The following is a 15,756-nucleotide window of genomic DNA, read 5'->3' on the forward strand; positions in this document are numbered from 1 at the left end:
TCAACCCCGCAGGGCGCTGGAGAAACAGCGTGGGGAGCGTGATGTGGGCCTGTGGGAGGCGTTGGCTCGGCGTGGCTGCCCCTTCGGCACTTGATATATCAGCGGGCGGCCCCTAAGGACTGTCCGCCCAGCAGAGGACGGGCGGGCTGTTTCGAGGTCGCGATTGAGAAAAGGCCGAAAGCAGCAATCCTGTGTACGATGGTGACGAGGTACTTGGAAAGTACATAGCACGTGAGAGTCATGTCCATCAAGATTCCCCTTCTCTAGGCTACGCTTCCACACCAGCCTCGCCTTGCAGCGTCCATTGTCACGAGTGGCATTGTTCTTTTCGTCGCCTCTGGAATTGTTGCCATTGTCATGTGTCTGTTAGATATTGGCAGCAAGTACCAATATCCGAGCATAACAAGGTAGCTTACGGCCACTGGAACCAAAGTAAAGGAATGGCAAGGGAAATTCAATTCCACCTTTACGAGGATGCTTGATTCGATGGATACTCACCCGTCTGCCGTAATGAGTCGTGGAGCTTTCCCAAGAGAATGAGTCTTCTTGAGCACCGACGATGCCAGACCTTTGAATCATTTGTGCAGCTTCAGGTCATAGCCGATACCGAGTCCGTCAAGTATCAGATTGTCCGCTGAGACTACGAGTCCTGAGATTAATGTCAGCCGGACTGATAGGCGCAGGTGGAAGATCGACACTAAAGGGAGTGAAGTAGCAGTCTGCCCGCTATGCTCTGAGTTTATCGACTGAGACCAGTTCCTGCAACTGCTCATGTCTGATGTTAAATGCTAGTCTTCAACTCCGATGCATAGAACTTGACCGCAGGGTGCGTTGTAGGTGGTCCAGATTATATCGCGTTTATGATTCGAGCTAAAGCTTCACAATGCCTGCGCCGTAAACCAAGCCCCTTCACTCCAGCACCCACACTGCATCATGATTTCTTGCTAAGCGGACAATTCGAAAGAAGGGAGAGTACAACAGCGTCAAACCACGCGACGTGGATTGTGGCTGACTAAGGCCGGCCCACCGTTCGCCAAGCATTTTGGTTGTACGCGTTGTACGAGTGAGGCAATGCCCAATTTTCGCATGTGGTGGTAGACGTCCTCAAAGACAGCCCCGATCAAACCACAAATATGGCGGAAGGACTCAGTGCTCCTCCTGTACTGTCGACGCCAGATACACATATCCTGAACGATGCTTCTGATGCACATCTCGAGTCTGAGCATTTGTCAGATGAGCAGCTGGAGACCAGGTACGAAATCGCCAGAACGCTCAAGGAGATCAAGCAGCACAGATGGCAGCGATTAGCCTTGCAGTTTCCCGATGACATGCTGCCTCACTCAACCCGTGTCTATCGGTTACTTGCAAGAGGCCTGGACTCGAAGTCCCACCCGCCTCCTGCGAGCCCGGAACCTGTGCCCGAAGCGGAAGGATCAGTAAATGGGGACATTTCGAAGCTTGCTCTTGACGAGGATGTGAAATTGACCATCCTCGGAGACACCTCTTATGGCTCCTGCTGTGTCGACGAGATTGCTGCCGAGCACGTCAATGCCGATGCCGTTATTCACTACGGTCGCTCCTGCCTGTCGCCCACGGCAAGACTGCCTGTCGTCCACGTCTTTACTGACAGACCCATCGATCGCCACCGGGCCATCGAAGCATTCAAGTCAGCATTTCCAGACCCGTCGTCCAAGGTCGTCGTCACAGCAGACGTTCCTTACGCGTCTCATGTCTCAGCCTTGAGCCAGCAGTTGATAGACCTTGGCTACACCTCCGTCTTCCCGGCTTCTATACTCCACGACCCGTCTTCAGCCATTCCAAACCGCACAGTTCCACCTTCCGTGGCCGAGGATCCTACATCGCTCAGTGACTGGCACATGTTTCATATCTCGGAACCCCCAACGTCCCTCTTGCTTACTTTGACGTCCAGCATGGCCAGTATCAAAGTCTTTCCGACCGACAACACCACTATTCAATCGGTACCAACCGCTGTGGAGAAGTCGACATCAGTACTCCTTCGCAGGCGATATGCCTTGGTCACATCGTTGTCTACTGTGGCTGTCTGGGGCATCCTCATCAACACGTTGAGTGTCAAGAACTACCTTCATATCGTCGACCTCGTGAAGAAGCAAATCTCGGATGCCGGCAAGAAATCGTACCTTTTCGTGGTGGGCAAAATCAATGCCGCCAAGGTGGCCAACTTCTCTGAGATTGGAGGTTGGGTTGTCATCGGCTGCTGGGAAAGCTCTTTGATCGACAGCAAGGACTTTTACAAGCCCATTATCACCCCATTTGAGCTGCAACTTGCTCTGAGTCCAGACAGCAGCAGAATCTGGACAGGCAGATGGCGGAGCGACTTTGATACCGTCCTGAATGCGACAGATGCGGCAACTACGGCGGCAGACGAAGGGCTGACGGATGAAGAGGGCGAGTTGTTCGGTTCCGACGACGAGTCCGAGCCGCCGGAGTTCGACCTGAGAACCGGCCGGTACATCACCAAGACGAGGCCGATGGGTGTTTCCAGGAAGAGGCAACAAGCGGTGACTAGCAATGGACCATCATCGTCGACAGCGCTGGCTAAGCGGACTGGTGGGGATATTGTGTCTGTGAACGGCGTTGCCTCACCAGCTGCCGAGTTCCTGTCACAGAATCGTACCTGGCGTGGTCTAGAAGTCCGCTATGATGAGGACGAGGATGAGGACCAAGGGGGACTGCTCGAAGAGGGCCGCACGGGTGTAGCCCGGGGTTACACTGTTGGCGAGTCTGGCACGACGTGATAGGACTCTTTCGCTCGCCGGGCCATGCACATAAGAAAGAGCCTACAAGACCGTTCGAATCATGACCGCTAATTCTATTCTATATACTTTCCAAACCAACCAATTATCATTTCAGCACTGACGCCTCAACACCAAGCCCCTTAAGCTCCCTCTCCGTCCACTCCCACAACTCCGCCGCCAGCTCCTTACTCTGACACTTCGCATCCCCCTCCACCTTGACGCCCACGGGCACGAACAATCCCCCATTAACCACCCCTTCTTGATCCACCCCCGCCGCCGCCGACGGCGCCGTCGCCGCCCACAACCCGGACATCGCCCCCTCCTCCGCCGTATACACGGCCGCCACGCGATCATACACGCGCTGCACCACGCCCATCAAACTCCACTTCCCGCCTCCGCCCAGGAACCCGTCCAGCAGCGTCGTGCCCACCCTGCCGGGATGCACGGCCACGCTCAAAACTTCGGGGTACCGGAGCGCGCACTCTTTGGCGTACAGGATCTGCGCGAGTTTGCTGATGGCGTAGCGCTGGAATTCGTTGAGGTCCGGGCGCGTGCTGCGTTCCGAGTCCCAGGTTATGGTGCGGGGCGTGAGGGGGGGGCGCGTGAAGGCTGCGGCGGAGGTGATGTGGATGACGCGCACGGAGGGGGAGGAGGACGGTGGGGAGGAAGAGGAGGAGGCGGTGCGGCGGAGGAGGGGGAGGAGGAGGGTGGTCAGGGCGGCGTGGCCGAGGTAGTTGGTCCCGAAGTGGATTTCGTGGTTGGTGGGGGTGAGGGCGGCGGGGTGGCCTGTGTGTCCTTATGTTAGAGAGAGGGTGGAAGAGGGGAAAACGGAGAAGGGATGGAGACACGCACCGAGGATGCCGGCGTTGTTGATGAGGATGTCGAGGCGAGATTCCTTGGCGAGGAAGGTCTGCGCGGCTGTCTTGACGCTGTCGATGCTTCCGAGGTCTAGTTCGAGGAAGTCGACGTTGGCGGTGGGGTTGGCGGCGAGGATGTCCTTCATGGCGGCGTCGTACTTGGCTCTAGATCGCGCCGCCATGTACAGCTTGCTGGGGGAGTGTCGAGACAGCTCGAGCACGGTGGCTTTTCCGCAACCGGCGTTGCCGCCTGTCACGATGATGACCTTGCCAGAGAGGTCGGGGATGGACTTGGAGGCATCCCAGGTGTGGACAGTGTAGCCCGGCATGGCTCTGTATCGGCTGCTGTTGTTGCAGTCTGGCAACTATATCGTTCGGGGTTCGGAGGTGCACACAGGAGGGGTTCTGTAGGTTACAGCTTCGCGAGAGCCTGACGGTAGACATTATGACTCTGCTCTGCGCGAAGCCAGTATATCACTGACCCAGCCCAGATGCCCTAACCCACGAATCGTCCGCGTCATCGCTCGAAACAACTAACGCCAACTATCAAACGGGGTGGTCATTCATCCGCTCCCGCCAGCTGGCGCGCGAGATGGACGATGCCGCCATTTCTCATGCTGGCAGGCGACGGTGCGTGGGTCTGTGCGATACCTTACCGCTGACATCGGAAGGGCGCTCACAAGACCGTTTTGGCTTGGGGCCGATTCATTTCTGGCGGTGGCCATTGCTAGCTGACTCCGTCGTGTAGATGGCCTGAAGGATAGTCTTCTTGCCGTCTCCGGACACGAAATTGACGTCGACTATGCTATATTTCCGCTTTGGGCCAATTGGGTGGGTTCCCTTCGCAACTGCCGTATTCCGTTAGAAACTCTTCTGATGCCTCGCTTGAGCCCGGGGAGCCAATCGGCGAAGGGATCGCGTAGGTAAGGGCCAGACCTTTGGCAGCAGCCTTCGAGTAGCGCAGGGTTAGGTAACACTTGTACCCAGGCATGCAAAGAAGCTCCCTGGGTGGGGTCCGGGGTTAGACAGCGTCTGTGCTGTGAGCAACGGAGTTAGACGTGTCAGCGTGTTGCATGAAGCGGATCTAGCCCCTTATCAACGGGCATTTTTGTTCCGTTTACCTGACTATTTGTCCCAAATAATGACTAGTACTGTGCGTCCCATGGTCTATTCATCTGACCTGACGTCAAGACTTAGGTAGCCCAAATGTTCAGTGATACTTCTCCCACGTCTAATTCTGAGATGCCACCCTGGGAACCTCCTCTATCATCCAGCATGTCGCGAACATTGGCAGTCGCTGAGACATACCACTGATGGGCGCACCGTCTGACTCGAATGCTTGTAGCCTCGTTGCAACATAGTTCCACCATGCCTCAGGAACGCAGAGGGAGAGGTAGGTTCAAAACCCCAATGGGGTCACAGCTGAGACCAATTCCATGGCGATCTGAGGCCTATGCAAAGACAGTGTCATGACTTTGCAACTGAGCTCTGTGAACTGAGAAGGAGACCCGTCCTCGTTAAGTGCTCAGCTTCTATCTCATACCAACTGCGGCTTCGGTGATCTCAATTCCTCACGAACACTCAAAGTCGTTTCGACCAACCCAGACACCCGCGATACTTGGTCCACATCTCACCATGCCGGCATATTTGACTCACTCCGGAATTCCATTCCTTCGACAACACTTCAGTTCCCTCCTTCACCCTCCACATCACCACCCTCATCCTCAACCTCCACATCCACACCACCCCACGGCTCATGCGCCACCGCCATCCTCCCCCTTCCCCCCGCCGGATTCCCCTCCTCCAACCACCTCACCACCGGCGTCTCAGGCGGCCACCCCAAATGCACCGTATGCACCGTCAACGTACACTTGGGACAGATGCTCTTGACGTCCGGAATCCGTTCGCGGCTCTTACACAGCCCTACCGACAGCTATGATCAGTCCTAGTCCCGCCACACAAACACCTGCGGCTGCGGCTTCAGTTTCTTGACTTTGCGGAGCGGCGGCGGCTGCTGGTGGTGGTTGATGGCGGTGGTCGAGAAGCTGAAGACGGCCTGGGGCGGCGGTCGATCTCGGCTTGGCGCGCCGCCTCGCTGGCCAGGTCGATGGGCATGCTGGCCTTCTTGGGGCAGTTGTTCCAGTACTCGCACTTCTTGCCGGCGATGGGCTGGTATTTGCGGCAGATGTAGCAGAGGCGGCGCTCTTTGAGCCTGTTGCGCTCGGCGCGGGTAAAGGTGCTGGCGCCGGCGGCCCCGGTGTACGCGCGGTTCATCCAGGCATCGAGGAGGAGCATGAAGCGGTGGCGCTCGAGGTCGCCGCCGTAGCGCTCGCGGATGCAGGGGAAGCCGGCGGCGTTTTTGGTGGCGAGGTTGCCGAGGCGCTTGTTGGCGAGCCCGAGGAGCGTACGGGTGATGGGGTCGCAGTGCGAGACGATGCGCTCGAGGGTTTCGTTGGGGAGAGCCAGAAGCTCCGCGGGGCCAGTGCGGAGGACGGGGAGTGTGCTGATGCGGTCGTCGGGCATGGAAGCTTCGGATCCGGCTTCATCGTCGTTGGTGGACGCGTGACTTGGGGCAATGGAGTCGACATCGGAATCGTCGTCTGAACTGTTATACGGGACGAGCTTGATCTTCTTGGTGCCGCTCGCGGGCTTTTCATCTCCACGCTTGCGTTTCTTCGAATTGTCGCTTAGGGCATTCGCCTCCTAAGACTTGACAGCCTTGCCTTTGCCAGCCTTAGCCTCGGCCGCCGCCTCAGTATCCCCCTCTTCATCTGGCGACGGAACATACTTGTCATTGCGAGCTTTCTTGTTGGACTCTTGCTTGCCATCACCGTCAGCCTTGCGCTTGACTCCTCGCTTCTCACTCTCCTTCTCCTTCTCAGCCTCCTTCTGCGACTCGAGCTTCGCAGTCACGCTACGCGTCTTCACAAGCTGTTGCGCCTTTCCAGCAGCGGCGTTCTCGCGCTTAATTCGCTCGTACAACTCCTTGGCCTGGCGTTTCTTCTCCTCCAGTGCGTTGGCGTTGTTTGCCTGACCGGCTTCACGCGCAATCCGGGCTTCTTCTTCCGCTTGAGCCTTGGCCTACGCACGCGGTGCCCGCTTGCGGGCACGGCGACGAGCTTTCTTGGCTGCTTTGCCGGAGCCGAGAGGGTTGTTGATCCAGTAGGCGATGACGATGGGCTTGGTAGGCATGGGCCCGGATGGGACTTGGGGCTGAGTGGCTGGGGTGGGGCAGACTTCCTGTGGTGTTGGGTGAGTAGGTATTGAGGATGATGACGGGAAGGACGAGAAGGCCGGGCTTACGAGGCAGGGGATATGGAACTTGCGGTACGGCTTTTCGCGGCGGGCTTTCCTGGGTCCCTGTCAAGGCTTTAACATGGAAATTGGTGTGAGATACAGGAGGGCAGGATATACGAGACTTGGAACCGGGTAGCCGGTCACATAAGCGTGGACTTGGAGGTTTGCGTTGGCCATGTTGAGCGCAGGGTTGAACGCAGGAAATTCAGATAGAACAATGGAGACAGAATGGACCGTCGTATATGCGGATCGCGTGTCTATCGAAGTATTCGAGATGGTGCGCGCTAGAAGACTTGTGCGAAGAGTATGCAAGCAATAGAATTGTTGCAACGACGATGACGAAAAGCTGGCTTTGCTGAATCGAACAAATGCTGGAGGTTTGAATGATTGTCATGATTCGCGTCGAGAGAGTAGGTAGCGCGGAGCGTAGAGGAGTGATAAAGAGGGTGACAAGAGTGGGCTGGGGGAGGCTGGGGGTTGACTCCATAGCAAACAGAAGACAAGGCAGGTCGGTGACTCAACTGATGTGGTTCATTCACTAGCGGAGTATGCTCGATGATTGAATGGAGGCAGGCCGCCGTACAAATCAGCACCTTGTTGGACCGATGGGTCGTATTTCACGAACCTTCACCGGTGAGTCTAACGTCCATTGTAACGCATTGTCGGTCGTAATCCACCATCCGTTCCCTCACAACTAGTGATTTGATGTCGACATGATGTACCTGACACATCTGCTAGGGAGTAGGGCAGTCGTGATCCTGAAGGTCACCCGCAAGATCGTCGCAGGGCCCTCGCGCTCCAAACACCTTACATCCTAGCTCAAAACGGCTCTTTCTTGATCTCCTGCTTATGGGCGAGGGCTGCAATAGGCGGACCTCCCTTAACCTTCTTGCGCTCTCCCTTGTTGCGGACGTGCAGAGATTGGCCCTCGAGAACGCACATAGGGCACCGCAGTCGGCCATCGGAGATGAAGGAAGACCAGTCCTTGTTGGCTCGGAGTTCTCGAAACCACAATTTGACGTCCCAATTATCCAGCCAGTTTCGCACTTGCAGATGGCAGGTGCGATTCTTTTCCATCTTGAGATATACTGATTTGGAAAAACGACCGTAGGGCATGAATCGCCAGCAGCCGAAGCAGAGCTTCACCTTGTCCTTAGGAATCCAGCCACGGGCTAGGGCTAGGAGCAGCTGTTGCTTCCATGGTCCCGTCTTGTTGTTGGCCTGAAGCGCAAGGGCAGGTTTGGTATTTGCGTCGAGGTCACTGACGATTGCCAGAAGTCTCTTGCAGCTCAATGCTAGGCAGTACTTGTATGCACTGTCATTGAGAGACTCGGCAATCTTAAGCAGCAGCTCATCCGGCAATTCGAGAATTGATGGCTCGTGGAGGCGGCTCTTGTACTTTGGAACGAGCATGTTGCCCAGAGCGTCTTCCTTGGGTGCCTGGTAAAGAATCTGCTAGTATTAGCCGGGTCGCTGTAGTATACTGATGACCTTCTTACCCAATCGTTGATGACGAATGAGAAGTCGACGCGAACATCCTCACGCTTAGCCTTGAAGTGGAACGGAGCTCGGCGGTTCTCCTCGGTCTGCGACTTGAGCGATTCCTCGCATCTGGAGCAGCTGCAGGCAACAAAAGGATTGGGTAGGTGGTAGCGGTCGTTGGCCGACACGATTTCGGACATTGTGCTTGCAGAAGCTGAACAGATTGATCGCGGAGCCGAAAAAACTCACAGACAAAGTAAGCAAATGCGAAGGACGTTTACACGGTGCGCAAAGCGAGGATAACAAGTGCCTCGCGGCGAGGCAGGGGGCAGGCAGCATGGCACGAAGTCTTGGCATCACGGGCAAGCATGCTTGCAGTGTCACTACTTCTGGGCAATGAGCAGACATCACGGGAGGCGATCAAACCCATCGCTAAGTTTTGGGATCTGATCTGCTCTGAGATCGTGGACCCTGCCAGTCAACGGGTCGACCACGAGGGCGACGTTATCAGCTGTATCGATGCAAATAGCATTGGCGCCATCGCAAGCGTGGATCGACGTAGATCGCTGCATAGACGCAGGAGCCGCACTTGTAAGCTTGGTGTCGAACTGCTAGTGGGATTATCAGGGAAAGAAGATGAAGCAAGCAGTTCAAGGCTGAAGTTGAGAAAGGGGGAGAACAAATATGCCAAGCCATACCCCCGCATTGGGACGGGCTGGAGCCGCTTTCTCATACGCTTCCTTCCCCGTCGCACAAGTTTCGAATGAAATGTGCAATGAACATGGGGTCCCTGGAGACTATTTCCGCGGCTGAGGAAGCTCAGCACGAGCAGTAATAGTGGCAAGCAGTGGCGATAGCGAAATTGTTGCGTTCATTGTAACGCTGTTGTCGTAATCTATGTAGAACTCAGGGCTGTGGCTTTTGGATTCTGTTGCGGCGCCGACTTCTTGTAGGACCTGCTCTTCACGACTGGTCGCAACCAGGCAGTGTCTTTGACCAAATCAGCCTCGAGAGATCCGGATTCCGCCTAACAATGCTGATCGTTCCAGATGCGGTCGGTCTATGAACATGCCCGCTCATCGACCAGCCACGCGGCTTGGGACTGCCATTGACATCCAATATTGCATGCATCCTGCGGAGCATCCTGTCGACTCCAACAGCACGCCGGGACAAAGTCCCCAGCGCATTGCCTAAAGGCGGCCTAGGATAGCCGCAGATTCGGGCCAAAACCGTGAATGATACTTTCGTGTCAGCGCCCTGCCGTAGCTTGGAGGCTCTGATGCGCAGTCTGTCGCTTGAAAATGAGCCTGACCGGTAGGCGCTTGATGTGGTACCGATTCTTGGCGCGCGCCACGTCCGTATTCAGCCTGACACCAGATGCAGTTTGATGGCACAAGCAGGGCAAAGAAACTTCCGCGCGTAGATGCAACCTCCTCAAACCTAGCATCTCAGTTCGCAGGGAGCACTCCGATGGTGGACGTGCGTTACGTTCAGTCGCAGGAACAACGTCTTGTGCTCCGAAGCAGAACGAGCGTCGAGAATGCGTCTACGATGTGTTAGCAAAGTTCGATTTTCGATTTCAGCCTGAAAATCGTTTTCTCATCGAGCGTCTTTCAATGTGATATGGTGTGTGGTATGAACAGACTTAGGTGATCAGTAGATCCATACTTGCGTCTAGATCAGCACAGTGGCTGCTTCTATCACGAGCCTAGGAGTTCAGAAATTCGCCTGCTGTTACCTATCTTTGGGACATTAGCTTGGCATGCTGTGTAAGTGGCATATATCACGAGGCTAGGGAAGGAAAAATAGCCGATAGTGTCGAAGATAGAAAAGGTTGAGTAGGAGGTGAGGAGCAGGTGAGGCAAGGGCGAGTCAAGGGTGATGATGCTGAAAGGAGTGTGGGGTGGATGAGTGTCCACCTTTACTATAGTACTTCACACAAACCAGCTAATACCACTTAACATCATGTCACCCTTGACTTACCCTTGACGCACCTTCTGCTCAGCTCCCACTCACCCTCGCCCGTCTACCCCATGAAAAAATCCGACCAATGGAAGAGTAGGTTATAGAGTAGCCGCAGAGAACTGACCAATCACAGCGCAGTGTACAGAACAAATTATGTGAGACACACCAATCAGGAGAGGGGTGCACATAGAGCAATTAGCCTCTGTCCTCCTCCATGGCCTTGTTTGCCATCTCACATTGTACATACTCATCGTTCCTCTCTTCGCAGTACAATTTAGCCATTTCACAACACCGAGCTATAGCATGCTTGCTACGTTCAGGACGTCACTGTCACCTCGTAGCTCCGTGCGCCAGTTCTTAGTGAGAGCTCACACATGCTTCTCAGTAGCTGTCTCGTTGTGAACAATCTCGATCTCCTTCGCAGTCTGTTCCATGCTGATATGAGCCACTGCATCCTCGCCATCGAAAACCTTGGCGACCTCTTCGAGGGTGAAGCCCTTGGTTTCTGGGAACATGAAGTACACCCAGACAGCCTCGACAAGGTCCCAAAGCTAGAAACACAATCATCAGTACTGGAATCATCACAAGCTTGCATGGTGGGACTTACGGTGTAGAGGAGCCAGAAGTTCCAAGCATGGGGCAAGTTGTGAATCGCGAGTGGGTTTGTCTGGGCCGAAAGGGCGAGAATGGCTTGAACTGTGATATTCATGATCATCACACCCTTGGCGCGGAGGTGGAAGGGCAGGACTTCGAGGGTATAGGCGACAAGGAGACCCGAGAAACCAATCGAGTAGAAGATACCAAAGACCCAGACAAAGACAATCTGGCCGATGCCATAGCCTTTCGCCGAATTGTGGGCTTCGTATTCGCCGGCCAAGGCAGTCCAAATGGTGAAGGAAACAACCATACCTAGAAAGAATACCTGTCAGTCGTCTCACGTTGCTTTGGGCTGTGTGTTCGGCTGATACATACCAGAAATAGCAAACAGGAAGAGCGGGCGTCGTCCAACTTTGTCAACAAAAAGCGCAGCGGAGATGGAGACAATCAAGCTGAGGGTGGTGTTGCCAAGGGTGAGCTGGGTACACTGGTCAGTAACAGCCAGCCGATTTAGGCGAGTAGGGGGGCGGAGGGAAGCGGCAACAAGAGCCGTATTGTACGTACACCAAGCTTCTGCGTCTGTGATGTGATTCCAGCAGATTCGTAGATCAAATTTGCGTAGTTGGAAATAACAGCGTTGCCACTGTACTGTGAGATGACACCAATGGAGATGATGATGGCAAGTCTCCAGCGATTTCCCTTAGTCTTGAAGAAATCCATGTAACTGCTTGTTTCACGAACGTGCTTCTCGAGCCTGAGGGTTTCGCTGATTTCGCGATGCTCAAATTGTACTGTAAGGTCTTGGTCGTTACCATTGGCGTGCCACTTAGCCAAGATCTGGAGGGCGTCTTCGTGGCGGTCCTTGGAGATCAGCCATCTGGGTGATTCAGGAACTCCTGAGACAGGTAATCAGCTCCCGTAGAAGGTTCAGTATTCTTTTGCTCAGACTTACCCCAAACGAAGAGAAGCTGTACGATGGCCGGCACGATCTGGAAGAGGGTCAAGATCCGCCACGACCAATCGCTCTTCACATATTGGAGACCAAAACCGATGGCATTGCAGACTATTTGCGGTCAGCTGGCTCTAATATGAAGCAAGAACGGAGTGTTTCAGCGTACAGAAGCTTCCCAAATTCCACAAGCAGTTATATATGGTGGTAAAGGGAGCGCGATGCTGAGGGTGAACAACCTCGGTCAACAACATCGGTGAGGTCAGCTGGCTGAGCGAGTTGCCGAATCCGAGAATGAAACGGCCTGCGCAGAACACTGAAGGCGTTAGCCTCTGCATGGAAGTTATGTGCCAATGCAATTGTGTGCAACTCACTTGCGTAGTTCTGCGCGGCAGTGTTGATGATACAGCCGATGACCATGAAGACGCAGCCGGCGACGATGCAGGGCTTCCGACCGAATCGATCAGTGATAGTCGGCCTGAGCTTGAACATTAGCTAAATGGCAAACGCACTGGTTGCTTCGCACGCAGGCGGACACTTACACGGTGAACATGGAGAGGATGGAGCCGATAGTAAACATATTGGTCAAGAGGCCGAGGAGATTGGACTTGTTTGCGTCCGTTCCAACGTCATCAAAGTAGGACTCCCAGTAGTCGTACTGCTGTAGGAGGTTGAGGAGTGATCTGGAGCAGAGCAAAGTCAGTCAGGACGAGAGCTTTTAAACAATACCAACATTGCTCTTCCACAACCAACTTACCCATCATAACCGGTGGTTGCAGAACCGATCAGAAGACCCAGGGCGCAGTTGATGTAGAGCTTGCGAAGACTCTTGTCCTTGGTCCAGGAAACCTTCTCGAACTCTGGTGCCTCCGCAAGGGCCTGCTGCCGGTTTTCCTCAGCCTGGGCGGTGACATTTGCTGACTTGAGAGAAACCATGTTAGCAGTGGCCACGCAGAGCTATGTGACACTGGCAATGTTTTGTTGAGAAGAGCAATGTAGCAAGAAAGGTCAAGCACAATCAGCGAAAGAACGACCACAAGACAAGGAGGGCCGTCTTTATGGGCGAAGAGCACATGAAGACTGAACAGCGCTCCTGAGAAGTAGCAAATGATGGGTCGTCCGACAGCCTCGTATTTGCCGCGGCGAAGTTCTGCCGATAGACCACGGAAAAGGCTAGATCTAGATCTTCGCCTACTCCGCAAGCTCGAAAAGATCCGGGGTAACGGTCCATACGCCTAGGTAGGAAATCTTTGTATGCAGAGCCATCGCGCAGTGGTCTCGCATCCTACGCAGCCCATCTTTACGGACATTGTGTGCTGCAAGGCCTGGATTGAGAGTGAGCACGCCAGCTCTCTTTCCCGTATTAGGCGAGCCTCTGCACGCAGATCAGAGACCTGAGGTTACTGTAAAGCTGTAAGGTAACGATGCCACGGCTGAGGCTGGGTTCTGTACGACAGTAAGTTACCCAACTTCGCGTTCCGGCTAAGCATCGGGGTACCCGGCTAAGCATCGCTTGGGTAATTCCACAAAGCTTCTCATTAGTCTTGGGTTTGCCCCTGCAGTACGGAGTATGCGACTCAAACACGGCTCTTGCCAGTGTGCAAGCAAAGTGCCGTAATTTGCAATGGATCGGCCGAGGATCTGCCACATCGCGACTCAAATTTAGGCAGATATGGCCATCTGACCAGCTGTGATCTGGGCTAGTGGCGGAAATGCCGAGCGTTGATTGCTTGCCGCTTCTCTTTTATCCAGACATCCAGACCCAGACCAGTCTTGAGTTTGAAGCTTTATCAGCGTGTTGAGGCGGATCTGCAGCTTCCGAGTCCTTCGAATGTGGACGGTTGACGGTAGGACCACGATTGCCTTGTTCAAGATGACGCCTAATATCGCCGAGGCTGTCTTTAATTTTAGGCTTAATTCGCCAAGGACAGCCAATTCTCGACTGCATTCTTAGGGGTAATCTCGACACAGATTGTACCCAACTTCAAGTTGGCCGCCAAGGCGGGTCTTGGCCGGTCAGACTTACCGGTGCACCCTCGTTTCAGACTTGTAACTCATCGCGCTGTATATCGAGGTGTATACCTTTTATATTTATCATTATATAAAGGCTCTTAGATGTTCTGTTAACGCCAGCATAGCAAGAGCTTGTCCGTACGGCATGCTCGTCCTCTCGATATCATAATAATGCTTCAAGTCGGCTCCCACGGCTGTGCCAAAGCTGACATCCTGCAACTCACCTGACGGACTTATCCTGTCAATCACAGCTTTTATGGCCTTCATTGCGACCTCGGTGTACTCGTCTCCAATGTATCGCTTCCGGACGCCTTTGAGCATTCCATAGGCGAATCCGGCCGTTGCGGATGCTTCCTCATAGTTTCTCTCGTCCTGAACGTCCAGTACCGTGTTCCACATGCCGTTGGGCAGTTGATACTTTCGGAGAGCCTCACACTGAGCTCGAAAGACGTCGACAAGGTACAGCCGCAACGCATCTCCCTCCGGCAATTCCGCTATTTCGATGAACTCAGGTATCGCAATAGTGATCCACGCGTTTCCTCTTGCCCACCTCGCTCGGGCGAAGTTGTGACCAACACCGCCCTCAACACTTTCGTCAAACTTCCATCCGTGGAACCACAGCCCTGATTGCCGATCTTGGAGATAATTGACATGCAACATGAATTGACGCTTGGCTTCCTCGACATAGTGGGGTCTGTTCAACATCTTCCCAATTTTGAGGAGCGGCATCACCGTCATCATCAGCGTATCGTCCCATAGCTCGCCCTTGTTTTCTAGATTGTAAGTGACATGTTGGAAGCCACCATACCGAGTCTTCGGTAGCTCATACATGGCCCATTCCGCCCATCGATCCAGCCATGGGATGTAGCTGCGTTCGCCAGTCTCCTCATACACGAACGCAAGCGTAAGGAAGACGGCCATGGTATTGATGTTCTTGGTCGTACCTTCCGCTAGGCGACCATCGAACCATTCCTTGATCACTAACATAGCCTGCGATTTGGGCTGAAGCGAGTGGTATTGGTACAGGCCGTACAGGCCGATCCCATGTGTCCATTCCCAGTCGTTCCAACCTGCCACGAATCAATAATCCAGTACTCTGCTACGAAACCAGGCATAGCTACCCTTGGTGTCAATAACACGCCCATCTGGCAGCTCCAGCAGGAATTGTCCAGTCTTATCTTTGATATTTACCAGGTTGTCAATCAGCAAGTCGATCTTGCCCTGGATGTCGTTGGCGCTGTACCCAGCAACTTGCAGAGGCGTTGGCATTTTTGTGGTGAACTTACGCGCATTCCGGTGCGCGATGAATGATATCTCCTTTTCAGACAAGCCTGATGATTTTCCTCTTGGCCCCAAGACATGGAAAACTCCGACGCCCAAGCTCGCCGGCCGGCTCAGTGATGGTCCGATATCCCGCCGATAGCTATTGCTGCAAGCTTCGCCAAGTAGCGGGAGGGAGGTTAGTCCTCGCCCTCGCTTCGGGGCAAAGTCGCCTGCTGTTGATCCCTTGTGAAGCGGCGAAAGACCATCGCAACACCGGGCTCACATCATTGCTGGGTGTCACAGTCCACCGACTCAAACGCAGTAGTCATCCGGAGTGCCCCCATCATTATGCATGCATGTTCCGAGCCATGGTTGGGAGCAGCTGTCGGTAATCTCGGGATCCTTGAACATGGCGCCTAGTGTCCTTGTACTCCTCCCTAGTCTTGACCTGCCTCGGTGCCTCAAAGCTGTCTGCCTTGCTGCCTTGGTTCCAAGCTACCCTAGCGTATTTGACTGTAGGCGTTGAGCAGAGCGGACATATCGATCCGCTCGTATT

The 15,756-nt window shown here is 54.3% G+C and overlaps 6 protein-coding genes across 6 annotated transcripts; 1 reads left to right on the forward strand and 5 right to left on the reverse strand.

Moving 5' to 3' along the window:
* Window positions 1–1,133: 1,133 nt before the first annotated feature.
* HMPREF1541_06478 (diphthamide biosynthesis protein 2) lies at window positions 1,134–2,777 on the forward strand (the record flags this gene model as incomplete). Its single annotated transcript, XM_008720810.1, has 1 exon — window positions 1,134–2,777. The coding sequence occupies one exon, from the start codon at window positions 1,134–1,136 to the stop codon at window positions 2,775–2,777; it is 1,644 nt and encodes a 547-aa protein (XP_008719032.1).
* Window positions 2,778–2,883: 106 nt separating this feature from the next.
* Window positions 2,884–3,963, reverse strand: HMPREF1541_06479 (uncharacterized protein; the record flags this gene model as incomplete). Its single annotated transcript, XM_008720811.1, has 2 exons — window positions 2,884–3,563; window positions 3,630–3,963. The coding sequence occupies 2 exons, from the start codon at window positions 3,961–3,963 to the stop codon at window positions 2,884–2,886; spliced, it is 1,014 nt and encodes a 337-aa protein (XP_008719033.1).
* A 1,651-nt stretch (window positions 3,964–5,614) lies between these two features.
* On the reverse strand, window positions 5,615–6,157 carry HMPREF1541_06480 (uncharacterized protein; the record flags this gene model as incomplete). The annotated part of the gene is made up of 1 exon (XM_008720812.1): window positions 5,615–6,157. One exon carries the CDS (start codon window positions 6,155–6,157, stop codon window positions 5,615–5,617), a length of 543 nt encoding a protein of 180 aa, XP_008719034.1.
* A 1,593-nt stretch (window positions 6,158–7,750) lies between these two features.
* HMPREF1541_06481 (uncharacterized protein) lies at window positions 7,751–8,613 on the reverse strand (the record flags this gene model as incomplete). Its single annotated transcript, XM_008720813.1, has 2 exons — window positions 7,751–8,383; window positions 8,431–8,613. The coding sequence occupies 2 exons, from the start codon at window positions 8,611–8,613 to the stop codon at window positions 7,751–7,753; spliced, it is 816 nt and encodes a 271-aa protein (XP_008719035.1).
* Window positions 8,614–10,746: 2,133 nt separating this feature from the next.
* HMPREF1541_06482 (uncharacterized protein) lies at window positions 10,747–12,860 on the reverse strand (the record flags this gene model as incomplete). The annotated part of the gene is made up of 9 exons (XM_008720814.1): window positions 10,747–10,929; window positions 10,986–11,287; window positions 11,351–11,453; window positions 11,540–11,871; window positions 11,928–12,038; window positions 12,094–12,240; window positions 12,299–12,402; window positions 12,467–12,607; window positions 12,682–12,860. 9 exons carry the CDS (start codon window positions 12,858–12,860, stop codon window positions 10,747–10,749), a joined length of 1,602 nt encoding a protein of 533 aa, XP_008719036.1.
* Window positions 12,861–14,021: 1,161 nt separating this feature from the next.
* Window positions 14,022–15,206, reverse strand: HMPREF1541_06483 (uncharacterized protein; the record flags this gene model as incomplete). Its single annotated transcript, XM_008720815.1, has 2 exons — window positions 14,022–15,007; window positions 15,059–15,206. The coding sequence occupies 2 exons, from the start codon at window positions 15,204–15,206 to the stop codon at window positions 14,022–14,024; spliced, it is 1,134 nt and encodes a 377-aa protein (XP_008719037.1).
* Window positions 15,207–15,756: the final 550 nt, after the last annotated feature.

Source organism: Cyphellophora europaea, assembly GCF_000365145.1.
Source record: "Cyphellophora europaea CBS 101466 unplaced genomic scaffold supercont1.6, whole genome shotgun sequence".
In the NCBI taxonomy this organism is placed as follows: domain Eukaryota; kingdom Fungi; phylum Ascomycota; class Eurotiomycetes; order Chaetothyriales; family Cyphellophoraceae; genus Cyphellophora; species Cyphellophora europaea.